Consider the following 17072-nt stretch of genomic DNA (forward strand, 5'->3'; position numbering starts at 1 on the left):
TACGATCCGGATCATCATATATCTGACCCAGGGCTAAAAAGAATTCATCCACTGAACGGAGGGGCCGTGCCTCCTCCGGCAGCTAAAAGGCCCAGGATTGAGCGTTACCCCTGAGCAGTGATATAATGATCCCCACCCTCCGTTTTTCATCACCAGAGGAATGGGGAAGAAGGCGAAAATGGAGTTTGCAAGCCTCTCTAAAACGCACAAAATACTCACTACCCCCGGAGAACGTATCCGGGAGCGAGATCTTAGGCTCAGAACAAACTCCATGAACGCAAGCTGAACCGGTCACTTGAAACTGAGAAAAAGTCTTACGGAGATCAGCTACCTCCAATGAAAGACCCTGGAAGCGCTCAGCCAAAAGTGAAACCGGATCCATGCTTGAGACGGTTTTGGCGGCTTATAATGTCACGGATGGTGTACAGGAAACAAGACAATAATCTAAACAATGACTCACTGGATCCACAACTAAGGAACAAAAGGGGAGACCCCTGCAAGAGACCTGCCGCTCTCCCTTATTGCTCAGCCTATGCGACCACCCCAAAGGTGGATGGGCGCATATCCACGAGCCTCGACTATCTTACACCTGATGACCCTACAATAGTGAGGGGACACGACCACCGGCTCCCTACACAGACACGGAGGGAGTCAGGGTCACCTGGATCCAGAAAACAGAAAATCATAAATACATAAACAGAACTTATCTTGCAGACGAATGGGGACTGTGGACTGGGAACAAGGAACAGCATGCACACACACTCCAGGAAGTTGTATAAGCCGCACACTACTGCATTCTGGGGAGGAACTTAAAGGGCAGCAATCAGTCCAACAGCATGACAGCTGAGATAGACTAACGAGATGAGAAGCTAAACCAAAACAAAGAAATTCAAGGAGGAGGATCTGAAAGGCTCCTGTCAGAGCTTCTCAACTGTCTGGCTGTGACACAGTCAGGCTGTATGTGAGTTCAAACTGACAAATTCTTTATTGAATGCATCACATATAATTATAATGACAGTTGGAACACCTCTTTCAATTGGTAAATTGTAAAACCCCCTCTGATTGGCTATGCAAATGAGGTAAGCAGAGATTAGTTCAAGAGCTTGGCTGGGAGGCAGATGGGTGTGGCCATTGTCACAGAGAGAGTCAAACCATGACAGTCATGATTCTGCCTCAACAGCAAAGGGGAGAAAATTCCTCAACTTGCTGCAGGACCACTTTATGGGCCAGTTTGTAGAAGCTCCCACTAGGGCCCACTGTAGGATCTGGTAATTTCTAATGATGCAGAGCTTGTTGGAAATGTTACTTTAAAGAAACACTAGGTATTAGTGACCACAATATAATTATATTCCCCCTACACTATAAGAAGCAAACTCTGTCAGGCACAGCACAGACACTTAATTTTAAAAAGGCTAATTTCCCTGGGTTGAGGGCAGCATTTCAGGGCATAGACTGGGAGCAGCTACTGTCACATAATAATACTGAGGATAAATGGGAGAGCTTTAAATTCACATTAAGTAATTACACTAAAAAAATTATTCTTTTAGGTAACAAGTGTAAACGGCTAAAATGAAACACCCCATGGCTTACAGCCACTGTAAAAAGGGCAATAAAAGATAAAAAAAGGGCATTTAAAAAATACAAATTTGAGGGGTCAGCTGTAGTGTTTGAAGATTACACAGGGCTTAATAAAATCTGTAAAAAGGAGATAAAATTAGCAAAAATACAAAATGAGCAGCAGATGACAAAAGAGAGCAAAACAAATCCCAAAAAGTATTTAAATATATAAATGCTAAAAAACCAAGGTCCAAGCAGGTAGGTTCCCTGAATAATGGTAAAGGGGGGGTAGTCACTGAAGATAAGTAAAAGGCAGAGTTACTAAATGTTTTTTTTTAGCTCTCTATATACAAAAGAAGAAAAAGGAGCAGATATCTGTGGTGCTGGGGCTGTTAGTACACCCAGCTGTTTTACCACCTGATAGGGGCCCTGCCAGGAGGCCTGTAATTTATTTTGCTTCAAGGGTTTTAGTACTAGGACCTTCTGTCCAACACAAAAAGTGCGATTCCGAGCAGATCGATCATACCAAACCTTCTGCTGACTCTGGGCTGATTGCATATTCTTATGGACTAGCTCGGTAAGTTCCCGCAGTCGATCCCTGAGTTCCAAGACGTAACTAAGGATGGGGAGGCCTTCAGGATCCTCTCCCCCTTCCCACTGGTCCCTCACTAAGTCTAAGGGTCCCCTAACCCTTCGCCCATACAACAGCTCAAATGGTGAAAACCCTGTGTACTCTTGAGGTACCTCCCTGTATGCGAACAGTAGGTGGGGAAGATATTTTTCCCAATCCTTCCTACTCTCCACGAAGGCCCGAAGTAGCTGTTTTAGGGTCCTGTTAAATCTCTCGCACAGCCCGTTTGTTTGGGGGTGGTAGGGTGCACTCTGGAGGGTTTTAATACCACAGAGGCGCCAGAGCTGCTGGGTCAGCTCAGCGGTGAACTGATTTCCTTGATCAGACAATATCTCTTGGGGAAATCCTACCCTAGTAAACACCCGCAGTAAGGCATCAGCTACCGTGTCAGTCTGGATATTGGATAGGGGAATAGCTTCCGGGTAGCGGGTGGCGTAATCCACCACTGTAAGAATATACTTCTTCCCAGTAGCACTGGGGCGGGCCAGTGGGCCAATAATGTCTACTGCTATCCGGCTAAAGGGTTCCCTAATTATCGGCATGGGGTGCAGAGAGGCTTTTGGATGATCCCCCGCCTTTCCTACTCTCTGGCAAGTCTCACAGGTCCGGCAGTATTCTCGTACCTCTGCATGTAACCTAGGCCAGAAGAAAGCACGAGACAACCAACTCCGGGTCTTAGCTATCCCTAAATGTCCGGCCAAGGGGATGTCGTGAGCCAGCCTCAATAGCTCCTGTCTGTACTTCTGGGGTACGACTAGCTGTTTGTGGGGGCCCTCGCGTTTCCCGTTGCCCACCCCTTCAGTGTAACGATAAAGAAGCCCTCCCTCCCACTCTATTCTGTCTTCCCCTAACCCCCCTGGATCCTTGCCCGCCCTGTCCCGATAGCACGCTAAAGTAGGGTCTTTCTGGGTTTCTTGCCTAACGTCGGAAGGAGAATCCCAGGACATGGGGTTGTCAAGTCGGGGTAACGTGGGAGGATTTGGTCTTACCTGGGTCCCCATAGGAGTGGAGTTGCCTTGTAGGTGGCTTTGTTGTCGGGTGGTCACGGCCATGGCGGTCTCTGGTGCAAATGAAGAAGTCAAATGCCCCAAGTCGTTCCCCAAAAGTACTTCTGCGGGTAACTCACGGAGTAGCCCTACTCTCACTTGTCGCTTCCCTGAGCCCCAATCCAGGTGAACTCTGGCGGTGGATAAACGCAGCACCTTGCCCCCTGCTACCCTGACTGCCACAGTCTGGCCCGTTCGGGCCGACTGAGGAACCATGTGAGGCTAAATAAGGGTAATCGTAGCCCCGGAATCACAAAGTCCCTGGGCCGGCTGCCCATTAACCCATACCACCTGACGATGGTGCTGCCGATTATCTTCAGCTGCGGCCTGGACGGGATCCGCCTCGAACAGCTCACCAAACTCTTCCTGAACATCTAGCGGGTTGGCCTCGTTCTGGAGGCAATAATTCGCCGACCTGGATAACTGGGCAGTCTCTTTGTACCTCGGGGATCGGTTAGGGCAATAACGCTGCAGATGACCTGTTTGATTACATGTATAGCACTTAGGCCCGGTAGAAGATTTTGATTGGGCTAAGGGTCTAGAGGCAGCCCACTGAGATACTGGAGATGGGCTCGAGGTCAGTACACTGGGCCGCGGTAGTGGATAGCGCTGGCCTCCAATGGATCTTCGAGAGTCCAGATATTCATCGGCCAAAGTAGCTGCTTGCTGTACCGTCTGTGGCGCTTATCTCGCACCCAATCCCGTACTATCGGAGGGGTGTGGTCAAAGAACTGCTCTAAGAGAACTAGCTGGGTGATGTCCTCTATGGTATGAGCATGGCTTCCCTGGAACCAGCTCGTGAGGTTCCGCTGCAGACGATGTGCCCACTCCACGTAGGTTAGGTTGCCTTGTTTCCGGGATTCTCGAAACTTAATCTGGCTGGCTTATGGGGTAATGGCAAATCGGGCTAGCAGGGCTTCTTTTACCCGGTCATAATCCATGGCGTCCTCATCCTCCATGGCCCGATACGCATCCGCAGCTTTGCCAGTTAGGTTACTCGCCAGTAAGGCGACCCGATCTTGGGACGGCACTTTATGTATCTGGCACAGTCTCTCAAAATCCTGGAGGAACTCTTCTATTTCCTCCTCTCCTTCCTTAAATAATTTGAATGCGCGAAAGGGCAACTTACGGACAGGTGCTGTATCTCTAGGTGCTGTCTCTGATCGCCGTATTTCCCCCATTCTCCACTCATGTTGTCGCTCCAATTCTCTCTCTTGTCGCTCTAGTTCTTTCTCTTGCCGCTCATCCTGCAGCTGGATGTCTCTGATGGCATTCTGTATGGCGGTCTCGGATGTGTTGGCACCATATAATGCCAACCGTTCTCTAACTCGTTGCTGAAACAAGGCTTCCACGGACCGAGGTCCAACATCACCATCCCTCTGATCCATCTCAGCTAACTCACTGATCAAGGTGGCCTTGTTCTTTGTCCCAGCGATCCCTCCTTGGCTCTCAAGTAAATCTTTCAGCGTGTCTCTCCTGCAGGCTGCGTAGCTGGTCATTCCTAGTTGTGATTTGGAGTGTCCCAGTAACTGGAGAGCCAATCCCACCGCTGCCACCAATGTAACGAGCCCCTCCTCGCTCTATTCTGCTCTCACGGCACTCCCTGATGTGACCACAATATCTGCTGGCTCCGCCGTTGATGATCCGGCCTCAAACGACCGATCGTGTCGTTTTAATTCTCACAGAACTAACACCAGTCAGGCTGTATGTGAGTTCAAACTGACAAATTCTTTATTGAATGCATCACATATAATTATAATGACAGTTGGAACACCTCTTTCAATTGGTAAATTGTAAAACCCCCTCTGATTGGCTATGCAAATGAGGTAAGCAGAGATTAGTTCAAGAGCTTGGTTGGGAGGCAGATGGGTGTGGCCATTGTCACAGAGAGAGTCAAACCATGACAGTCATGATTCTGCCTCAACAGCAAAGGGGAGAAAATTCCTCAACTTGCTGCAGGACCACTTTATGGGCCAGTTTGTAGAAGCTCCCACTAGGGCCCACTGTTGGATCTGGTAATTTCTAATGATGCAGAGCTTGTTGGAAATGTTACTTTAAAGAAACACTAGGTATTAGTGACCACAATATAATTATATTCCCCCTACACTATAAGAAGCAAACTCTGTCAGGCACAGCACAGACACTTAATTTTAAAAAGGCTAATTTCCCTGGGTTGAGGGCAGCATTTCAGGGCATAGACTGGGAGCAGCTACTGTCACATAATAATACTGAGGATAAATGGGAGAGCTTTAAATTCACATTAAGTAATTACACTAAAAAAATTATTCTTTTAGGTAACAAGTGTAAACGGCTAAAATGAAACACCCCATGGCTTGCAGCTACTGTAAAAAGGGCAATAAAAGATAAAAAAAAGGGCATTTAAAAAATACAAATTTGAGGGGTCAGCTGTAGTGTTTGAAGATTACACAGGGCTTAATAAAATCTGTAAAAAGGAGATAAAATTAGCAAAAATACAAAATGAGCAGCAGATGACAAAAGAGAGCAAAACAAATCCCAAAAAGTATTTAAATATATAAATGCTAAAAAACCAAGGTCCAAGCAGGTAGGTTCCCTGAATAATGGTAAAGGGGGGGTAGTCACTGAAGATAAGTAAAAGGCAGAGTTACTAAATGTTTTTTTTTAGCTCTCTATATACAAAAGAAGAAAAAGGAGCAGATATCTGTGGTGCTGGGGCTGTTAGTACACCCAGTAATATACTAAATTGGCTAACTGTAGATATGGTCCAAGATAAGTTAAATAAGTTAAATGTGAACAAGGCTCAGGGTCCAGATGGATTACACCCAAGAGTGCTTAAAGAGCTCAGTTCTTGGGGGCGGAGCCTGACCTCGCTAGATGGAAGCTGCTTGAGAGAAGCGCTCCCGTCACCAAGCTGCTGTAGAGCCTGCAAACGCACCTTATCCCACTGTGATGGTGAAGATACAGCCAAAAGATCATCCTGGAGAGACGACTGGCGCTGGCAAAACGGTGAAAGCCCACAAAGGCATGGAAAAATACCTCAATAAACAGCCGTCCCAGCCAGCAGCACGCACCTCCAAGATGGCGCCGAGATGCCAGGACACAATGCTGCACTGCGCAGATGGACCTAGCGAGGACTCCGACATAGATGCAGAGGCTCCCTCCATACATCATGCAGTGAGTGAGTCACCACCTCTTACCTCGATCAGACCCTACAAAGAGCATTAGCTCCCATAGCTGCGGACCTATCGGTCATTAAAGCAGATATATGCCATATTGGCGACAGAGTGGAGGCCCTGGAGCAGACACAAGACGCGCTGATCTCTTTTAACTCAGCAGTCAAAAGTACCCTAGGGACTCACCGCAACGCTATAAATAATTCCCTAATGATGCTTGAGGACCAAGAAAATAGAAATCGCAGGAGGAACATCAGAATACGTGGCTTTCCTCAAGCTACAGAAAAAGAGGATCTACAGGGAGTGCAGAATTATTAGGCAAGTTGTATTTTTGAGGATTAATTTTATTATTGAACAACAACCATGTTCTCAATGAACCCAAAAAACTCATTAATATCAAAGCTGAATATTTTTGGAAGTAGTTTTTAGTTTGTTTTTAGTTTTAGCTATTTTAGGGGGATATCTGTGTCTGCAGGTGACTATTACTGTGCATAATTATTAGGCAACTTAACAAAAAACAAATATATACCCATTTCAATTATTAATTTTTACCAGTGAAACCAATATAACATCTCAACATTCACAAATATACATTTCTGACATTCAAAAACAAAACAAAAACAAATCAGTGACCAATATAGCCACCTTTCTTTGCAAGGACACTAAAAAGCCTGCCATCCATGGATTCTGTCAGTGTTTTGATCTGTTCACCATCAACATTGCGTGCAGCAGCAACCACAGCCTCCCAGATACTGTTCAGAGAGGTGTACTGTTTTCCCTCCTTGTAAATCTCACATTTGATGATGGACCACAGGTTCTCAATGGGGTTCAGATCAGGTGAACAAGGAGGCCATGTCATTAGATTTTCTTCTTTTATACCCTTTCTTGCCAGCCACGCTGTGGAGTACTTGGACGCGTGTGATGGAGCATTGTCCTGCATGAAAATCATGTTTTTCTTGAAGGATGCAGACTTCTTCCTGTACCACTGCTTGAAGAAGGTGTCTTCCAGAAACTGGCAGTAGGACTGGGAGTTGAGCTTGACTCCATCCTCAACCCGAAAAGGCCCCACAAGCTCATCTTTGATGATACCAGCCCAAACCAGTACTCCACCTCCACCTTGCTGGCGTCTGAGTCGGACTGGAGCTCTCTGCCCTTTACCAATACAGCCACGGGCCCATCCATCTGGCCCATCAAGACTCACTCTCATTTCATCAGTCCATAAAACCTTAGAAAAATCAGTCTTGAGATATTTCTTGGCCCAGTCTTGACGTTTCAGCTTGTGTGTCTTTGTTCAGTGGTGGTCGTCTTTCAGCCTTTCTTACCTTGGCCATGTCTCTGAGTATTGCACACCTTGTGCTTTTGGGCACTCCAGTGATGTTGCAGCTCTGAAATATGGCCAAACTGGTGGCAAGTGGCATCTTGGCAGCTGCACGCTTGACTTTTCTCAGTTCATGGGCAGTTATTTTGCGCCTTGGTTTTTCCACACGCTTCTTGCGACCCTGTTGACTATTTTGAATGAAACGCTTGATTGTTCGATGATCACGCTTCAGAAGCTTTGCAATTTTAAGAGTGCTGCATCCCTCTGCAAGATATCGCACTATTTTTGACTTTTCTGAGCCTGTCAAGTCGTTCTTTTGACCCATTTTGCCAAAGGAAAGGAAGTTGCCTAATAATTATGCACACCTAATATAGGGTGTTGATGTCATTAGACCACACCCCTTCTCATTACAGTGATGCACATCACCTAATATGCTTAATTGGTAGTAGGCTTTCGAGCCTATACAGCTTCGAGTAAGACAACATGCATAAAGAGGATGATGTGGTCAAAATACTCATTTGCCTAATAATTCTGCACTCCCTGTATTTGTGGTTATGCAAGACCTGTTTATCACCTTACTGGGTCCAGACGGGCGTCATGCATTATTGTGGAACGTGTTCATAGAGCTCTGAGCCCTAAACCTACCCCCTCAGAGAATCCCAGGGACATAATTTGTGGCCTGAGTTTTCGGGACACAGAAGCCATTTTACATGAAGCCAGAGACGCGGGTGAAATAATGTTGGCAGATTCCAGAATACAAGTGTTCCAAGATCAATCTCCCTCGACCCTCCAGAAGATAAGGATTCTGAGGCCCCTGACGCATTTACTGCGCTCATCCAAAATCCCTTATCGGTGGCTTTTCACATTCGGCCTCCTCATCACCTCTGTTAATCGGCACTTCACTATTCGCACCCCGGATGACTTACAACAGCTATGGGAGTCCCTGAACCTAACACCAGTGGAGGTCCCCTCATGGTTGCCCGTTCCCAAAGATGAGGATCTTCCTCCCCTGAAGATTCCACCGACATGATCAACTGTCAAGAAACAGAAGCACATGAAGAACAAAAGATCTTCTTGTATGGACTCCAACGACTGACCGCTAAGTCCTCGTGGGTTGCCATTTATTGCTCATAATCATTTTGAAGATCGATCCTTATATTGAGGGTATTGTTGTTACCTACTTCCTCTTTTCCTTGTCTAGTTTCAATTCAGGGAAATAGTCATTACCTTCACCTTTTCAATTACTTATCTATATATTTCAAATCACCTAATGGCATAGTTTTTTATTTTCCCGCCTTTTTATATGCAACAGGCTTCTCCAACAGAAGCTTGAACGGATTAGGTTACACAAATGTCTGTTTATCTCCCCCCTACCTGCTCATTGTGGAGCTCCCAAGTGCAATACTTTGCAATTACATGTGCCCTTCTTGCACGCTTTACTTAAGTTTTTTGACTTGTTTAAATGTTTGATCATGGAACATATAGAAAGTCCTTATCTCTCACTTCAATATTTCAAGGATGGCCATCTTGAAACTTAAGTTAGCTTCTTTTAATGTACATGGGTGCAATAACCCAGTTAAGAGAAGCCGTATTTTTCAAGTATTAAGGAGAGAGGAAGCAGACGTGGTTATGTTAAAGGAAACACATTTTAGGCAAGGGCACATCCCAAAACTGTCACACTCCTACTATCAGTCCTGGTACCATTCCTGTTATGAACGCTCGTCAAGAGGTGTTAGTATAGGGATTCATAAAAATGTACCCTTCTCTGTTTTGTCTGAGGTGGTAGACCCCGACGGGAGATAACTATTCTTAAAGGGCAAATTGGGAAACGATGAGGTCACATTGTGTAATCTATACGCCCTCAATGCAGGAACGGTTAAGTGGCTGCGGAAAGTACTTCATGACATCTCCTTGTTTGCTTCTGGCTTACTGATAGTTGGAGGTGATCTCAACTTAGTCCTCAATCCATTATCAGATCCCTCCACTCGGAGGTCCGCAATCTCAAACAGGGCATTAAAAAGTATCCATAGTAAACGAAGAGAGCTTTGCCTCAGCAATGTCTGAAGGTCAAAGCATACGGATAGGAAGGATTACACCGTTTACTGCAACCCCCACAGGTCTTACCAGAGGCTTGACTACTTCCTTATTCAAGAACGATATCTACCTCAGGTGCATAGTGCAGATATCCACTGTATCACAGTATCTGATCATGCCCCTGTCTTTATATCCATGAGCATCCCTGAGATATCTGGGAAGGAATGGACATGGCGGCTAGATACTACAATATAAGACACATCCTCACATATTAATTCATTATCTAAAAAACTTCAATGAGCTCAATTCCTCATCAGAGGCCTCTTCTGCCTCTGTACTGGAAGCCCACAAGTCTGTTATTCGCGGGGAACTTATTTCTTTGGGATCACACCTGAAGAAACAACGCATGGCACGTGTTACATCTCTTCTGTCACAAATAGCAAATTTGAAAGGTACTCATAAGAGATCTTTAATGATGCTGAGAAATGAGCTTAAAACGCTACTTAACACAAAAGCTGCCTGAGCCTATCTCAGGATTAGACAAACACTACGCTCATTGAGACAAAGGCAATAGGATTATGACAATGCTTATTAAAAAACGTATGAAACAATCACATATTAGACAGATGATGGCAAAACTTTGAACACCACTCCTGAAATAGCAGGGATTTTTTCCTCTTATTGCCAATCTTTATATAACATCCGCCCTCAAGAAGCACCCAAAACCCTTGCTACTAGAATAGTTATAACACAACAGTTCTTATCTACCCTTAATTTGCCCACAATGTCCAAAGACGAAAGGGATGCACTTGTTGCCCCGGTATCCTTTACAGAAATTCAAAAAGCCCTCAGAACAACTCCTAACGGTAAAAGTCCCAGACCTGATGGGTTACCGATTTCCTACTATAAAAAATTTCTAACGGTCCTGGGGCCACAATTGGTATCCTACTTCAATACATTACTCACCGGATCTCCTCCCGTAAAACAGGCATTAGAAGCCCATATTGTAATACTTCCCAAACCAGGCAAAGATCCTGAAATCCCCTCGGGTTATGGACTAATCTCCCTCTTAAATACTGACATAAAACCATGGGCAAAGATGCTGGCCTACAGGATCTCTCCACTTCCCCAGAAACTGATTTCCCCTAAACAATCTGGATTTGTGGGGGTTAGAGAGTGCAGGGACAGCACCTTTAGAGTCCTGCAAGCGGTAGAATATGCCATAGAAAATAATACCCAACTCACACTACTCAGTACGGATGCTGAAAAAGCATTTGACAGAGTGGATTGGAGATTTATGGAGGCCACCCTTCACAGATTTGGCTTCCCTTTCCAGTTTATGAAGGCGGTCCTGTCCCTGTACTCCTCCCCTCACGCAAAGTTCAGAGTAAACGGGGACTCTCTCTGCTCTTGTATGACCCTGTTGTGGTGCTTCCGGACACTCTTAAATTGCTCAATGAATTTGGTCAACTGTCCAACTTTAAAATGCACAGCTATGGGAATTAATGTCCCCAGTAAAAGTAGTGTCCGACCTATCTAAGGAGTACCCTTTTCAATCGGCTAATTCTCATATCAATTATCTTGGTGTGAATATCCCCAGTGACCCTAACATGATATTACAATTGAATTACCCTACACTCCTGTCTAGTATCAAAACACAACTAAAAGATCTAAATATTCGATATATGTCGTGGATAGGCAGGAAACATTTTGTGAAGAGGTGCATACGGGTACTTCCAAAATTGCTTTATTTAATGCAAACACGCCATATATTTTTACCAGACTCATACCTTTTGGCTGCCCACGGGCTTTTCTCCTCCTTTATTTGGAAACAAGCCAGACCTTGTTTGGCTTATTCCACACTGGCACTACCCAAACATAAAGGAGGTTTTGGGCTCCTAGATGTCAAAATATATTACCAATCAATCCAACTGAGACTTCACTCTGAGCTCTTAAACCCCCACAATACTAAGCTAGGTTATCAAATTGCTAACAAGCTACTTTCTCCCTCCGATTACGCCAATTTATGGAAGGTCCCTACTCTAGCTGGGCTAGGCTCTGGAGTTCCTCCATCATATAAAGGGGTCTTAAATACTCCTCAACCTTCCTAGCGGCCCCTCGCCTTTTATGCCAATAAGACTTCTCCCTTTTTTCCAACAAGCGAACTACGTGGACACCCTAGAAGTTTGGTCTGCTTTTGGCAGCCAAGCTATTGGGGACTTGTTGAAAGGAAACTCAATACCCACAATGCCGGACCTCCAGGCATTGCTTCAGGTTTAAAAATGGACCTCCATCCATTACTCTCATTTCAGTATATTTTGTCAGCAGTATCTGCGCTCTGCACAAATAAACTACATACCTTCTTTGTATGATGCAATAATAAACTCTCCTAACACCCAGAGAAAATTTATCTCTCATCTTTGCAATAAAATATTGGAAGTAAATGCTCCCATTAAACCTCACTTTATCCAACAATGGGAAAAATATATGGGAATAATGCTTTCTGTAAGGGACACATCCTCGGTTCATAGACATTCTCATGGCTTCTCGACATGTGTTCGGCTCCAAGAGAACTCGTACAAGTTGATCACGAAGTGGTATCGAACCCCAGACATAATTCATAAAATGGACCCCTCCAAGCCCTCAGTCTGTTGGAGATGCCATATTGACCAAGGTACGGCCTACCACATCTGGTGGACGTGTCCTAAGATAGACCTCTACTGGGAATCAGTGTCAAATGCTATCAAGCAAATTTGCCCATCAGTAGTTCCCATTTCACCCTCATTGGTGCTTTTAAATTTATCTGACCAACATTACCCACTTAGCAGATTTTCGCTACCTTTCCACCTAATTGCGGCAGCAAAACTACTTATTCCGTTACATTGGTTATCTGAACAGGTGCCCTCACTAACGGATTGGATTCATAAGGTCCATTAAATATGCAGACTGGAAAAATTATCCAGCTGAGAGAATTTTTCTCATGACAAATATCTGAGCTTATGGTCCCCCTGGATACAATGGAGCAATAAGACCATCACCTGCCCCATAACCTCTACTTTTTTGCCCTACTTCTCTCACACACCAACAACTTGCCAATACCTCCTTTTATCCTACGTCTTTCCTCCTTCACTTTATTTTTCACTATTCTTTTCTCCTTCTCTCTATCTTTGAGATGCATATATGTGAATTTCCACATCCTTTTCACAACATTGCATTGCATTTACGCCAGTTAATGCAGTACTACTTTATTGGCTATCATGACTTTCTAGCTGTATGTATCGCTCACATGATCTTTGGGCCTGTTGCCCCATGTTGTTTGTATTTGTCAAGCTGCATTGATGTGTGCTGTATACTATCATTTTGAAAATTAAAATAAAGATTTGATTTAAAAAAAGAGCTCAGTTCAGTCATTGCTGTGCCCCTGTTTAAAATTTTTAAAGATTCTCTAGGTACTGGTACAGTGCCAAGTGATTGGGACAAGGCAAATGTGGTGCCAATTTTCAAAAAAGGATCTAGGTCATCCACAGGTAATTATAGACCAGTTAGTTTAACTTCCGTTGTGTGAAAAATGTTTGAAGGTTTTTTAAGGGACTATATACAGGAGTATGTGACTGTAAATAATATTATAAGTGATAACCATCATGGGTTTACCAAGGACAGAAGTTGTCAGACTAACCTGATTTGTTTTTATGAGGAGGTGAGTAGTGGCCTGGACAGAGGGGTGGCTGTGGATGTAGTGTTTCTGGATTTTGCAAAGGCTTTTGATACTGTCCCTCATAGACATTTAAAAGGTAAGTAAGGTATATAGGCTTGGAAAGTATAGTTTGTAATTGGATTGAAAAGTAGCTGAAGGACCGTGTCTAGAGAGCTGTGGTCAATGATTCCTATTCAGAATGGTCCTGGGTTATAAGTGGTGTATCCCAAGGTTCAGTGCTGGGCCCTCTATTATTCAATTTATTTATTAATGGTATCGAGGACGGGATTAATAGCACCATTTCTATTTTTTCAGATGACACTAAGCTGTAGTACTGTGCAGTCTATGGAAGATGTCCATAAACTACAAGCTGACTTGCACACTGAGTGATTTGGCATCAACTTGGCAAATGAGGTTCAATGTGGATAAATGTAAAGTTATGCATCTTGGTAGTAATAATCTCCGAGATTCATATGTCCTAGGTGATGTAACAACATTGTGAGTGACTTATAGAGAAGGATTTGGGTGTCCTTGTAGATGGTAGATTAAATAACAGCATACAATGTCAATCAGCTGCATCTAAGGCCAAAAGGATATTGTCGTGCATTAAAAGAGGCATGGACTCACGGGGCAGGGATGTAATATTACTACTTTACATAGCGTTGCTGCGGCCTCATCTGGAAAATGCAGTTTAGTTCTGGGCACCAGTCCATAGAAAGGACACACTGCAGCTAGAAAAAGTACAGAGGAGAGCGACTAAAATGATAAGGGGCATGGAGGTTCTTAGTTATGAAGAAAGATTAAAAGAATTGAATTTATTTAGTATTGAGAAGACGTCTAAGGGGGGACATGATTAACTTATACAAATATATAAATGGGCAGTACAAAAAATATGGTGAAAATAAAATGCCCTCAAAAGACAAGGGGGCACTGCCTCCGACTGGAGAAGAAAAAGTTCAGTCTCCAGAAGCGTCAAAGCTACTTTACTGTAAGAATTGTAAATCTGTGGAATAGACTTCCTCAGGACGTGGTCACAGCAGGAACAGTCTACAGTATTAAAAAGGGTTTAAATTAATTCTTAAATGTAAACAACATTAATGCTTATGAAAATGTGTAGAAATCGGAGTCTCACTTCCTTCTGGGATTCGCGTCCCCAACTATCCTTTGGTTGAACTTGATGGACCTATGTCTTTTTTCAACCGTATCAACTATGTAACTATGTAACCTCAATTAATTTGGAAGCCTCTGAAGGCAATGCAAGAACTACAGAAGTGGAAGAATTTGCCAGGGGAACATGAACTGTAGCAGCAAAGTTCCTGAAATCTCAAAACTTGGCTGAAACCTGTAGTCAAGTGCTGCTAAAAACAGGCAGACCAGGTATCTCAAACTCATCGTTGATGGAGTTTGGTAAGAGGGGTAGAAATATGATAGCTGGATCTATTGGGTCATGGGAGCATATTTTATCTGTTCCTTCACAGTATGTTAGAAATCTTGTAAAATTAGACAGAACCACTAAGTATATGGGATGATTTAGCGCAAATACTGCAGCTTTAGTATGACAGGCATGATTTCTGGACTTTAGTTGCATGTGGCTACTGCTTGAAGTTGGAGTCATTAAACTAATAGAAGGAGAATATTGAAATAAAAAAATATAAAAAACTCAACTTTATTGAATATCAAGACTGATTATTGCTTTATTTCCTGCAAGAACCAGTCTCCATAAAAGAAAGGCAGTGCTTTACATGAATCAAGAGATACCTCCCAGTTGTGGATGTGCTGTACTGATCCCATTTATAGAGCACATTGCACAACAGTCTCTGTATATGTAAAAGTTTTACCACTACAGAAATAACAAATAAATTATATTATCCAAGGGCAATCTCAACATGTAACAAATATGTATTATGATGTCATCTTGTCAAATCATATCTTACCTTGCATTGTTATCTTGGTTGGTTCCGAAAATAAAGGAATAAGCAAGAGGAAAATGAGGTAGACGAATGATATTCCATTGTACCGGAACATACATGCTGTTAAAGAGAGAAGACAATTAATGAGTGACTGATGTTAGCAAATACATTTCTATTTGACATATTCTACAGATTTCCAAATAAGTATCTACCCAAAAAATGATTTAATAGGATGTAAGATGATTTTTAGCAATTTATATGAATAGTGGACTTTGGATCTGGGTCCCAGGGTTTTACACCTCTCTGTGATTACTCTACAAGGTGTTGCTCTTCTTAAAATAAATATTGTCTATACATCACAAGTGTAGTGTGTTATTCTATAGGAATACTATAGCTGTTTACTAACATATTGGGCCAGATTTATCATTAGCTCAGGTCAGAATAATGGAGTGAAAAAGTCCCAAAAAAAGTCCCAAACGCTAAAACTGTGCACAAATTTGCGACTTTTTTCTGCTCTGCACTATGCTCGCCAGTTTTCTGAAAGTGGGCGTGTTTTCTTATGTAAATGAATCTCTAGACAGATTTACTATTGGGACTATTTAAAAAGTCGCAAAAAAGTCGCAAAAAAGTCGCAATTTCACTCCAGTGAGGACCATGCTTATCTTATAAGACTTTTTAATAGAACATGCGACTTTTTCATAAAAACGTGCGACTTTTTCGTAAAGATGTGCGACTTTTGTAAAGCTGCTTACTGACGGATAAACTGCTACCGTCAAACCACATTTATTACAGTCTTAAAGGCCCGATCATAAATCTGACTTGGCTAAAACTGACTTTAGCTATATGTTAAAGTGGAGTGAGCTGTCAGAGTAATGATAAATCTGGCCCAATGTCTATAGACAGGTATTTTGTAGTTATATAGGCAGAGATACACTACTCACAAAACGTTACGAATAATTGGCTTTTGGGTGAAATTACAGGATGAACCTAAAATGCACTCTAACCTTTACAGGTGAACTTTATTGACCTTCTCTAAACTTTTGAATGCATATGTCCAACTGTCCATTGTTCCAGTACTTTTTGCAAAACTTGCTGTTCTCTACAACTAGGCATGTACACATGATTTAGGCTGGCAATGATTGTCAAAAGATCTGTAATTACCTTATAATAACAGTTTTCATTAATGTCCCCTGTCCCTTTCCACTGCTCCCTTAAAAGACAGTTGCTATGGCTTAATGTGATTAGTATAACTACAAGTAACAGCACACTGCTAGTCAATTGCACAAAGATATAAGCAAATACTGAATGAAAAATAAACTGCTTGGTGGCCATACTTACTGCAAGGTCAGTTAGAAGCTCTTTGCGCATATAATTGATCAAAAAATATGTCGGGCCCATCTACCGAACAACATGGTGGCTTCTCATCAGATGGGGCCTACTCTAACATGCCTCTCCTGGGCTTACAGCCTACAATCTGGACAAATTAGCACCCAGCTATATCCTACATATGCCTCTCCCAGGCTGTCAGCCTGCAATATGGGCAAAGTAGAATACAGCTATACAATCTTTCTAATTAAAAGCACTTGGTAAATGGGCGGTGGTGCACGGTTCAAACTCACCAACATGTAAGCCCAGGAGAGGCATGTTAGAGTAGGCCTCATCTGATGAGAAGCCACCTTGTCATTCGGTAGATGGGCCCGACATATTTTTGATCAATTATATGCGCAAAG

General features: G+C 43.2%; 1 protein-coding gene across 5 annotated transcripts in view; it reads right to left on the reverse strand.

The window, feature by feature from the left end:
- Positions 1-17072, reverse strand: part of PIEZO2 (piezo type mechanosensitive ion channel component 2) — a 661827-nt gene that overhangs the window by 443749 nt on the left and 201006 nt on the right. For all 5 annotated transcript variants that reach the window (XM_040432210.1, XM_040432212.1, XM_040432214.1 and 2 more), the window contains exon 2: positions 15367-15462. In XM_040432210.1, the coding sequence (XP_040288144.1) occupies positions 15367-15462 (96 nt within the window). The remainder of the gene's footprint in view (positions 1-15366; positions 15463-17072) is intronic.

Source organism: Bufo bufo, chromosome 5 (assembly GCF_905171765.1).
Source record: "Bufo bufo chromosome 5, aBufBuf1.1, whole genome shotgun sequence".
NCBI lineage: Eukaryota > Metazoa > Chordata > Amphibia > Anura > Bufonidae > Bufo > Bufo bufo.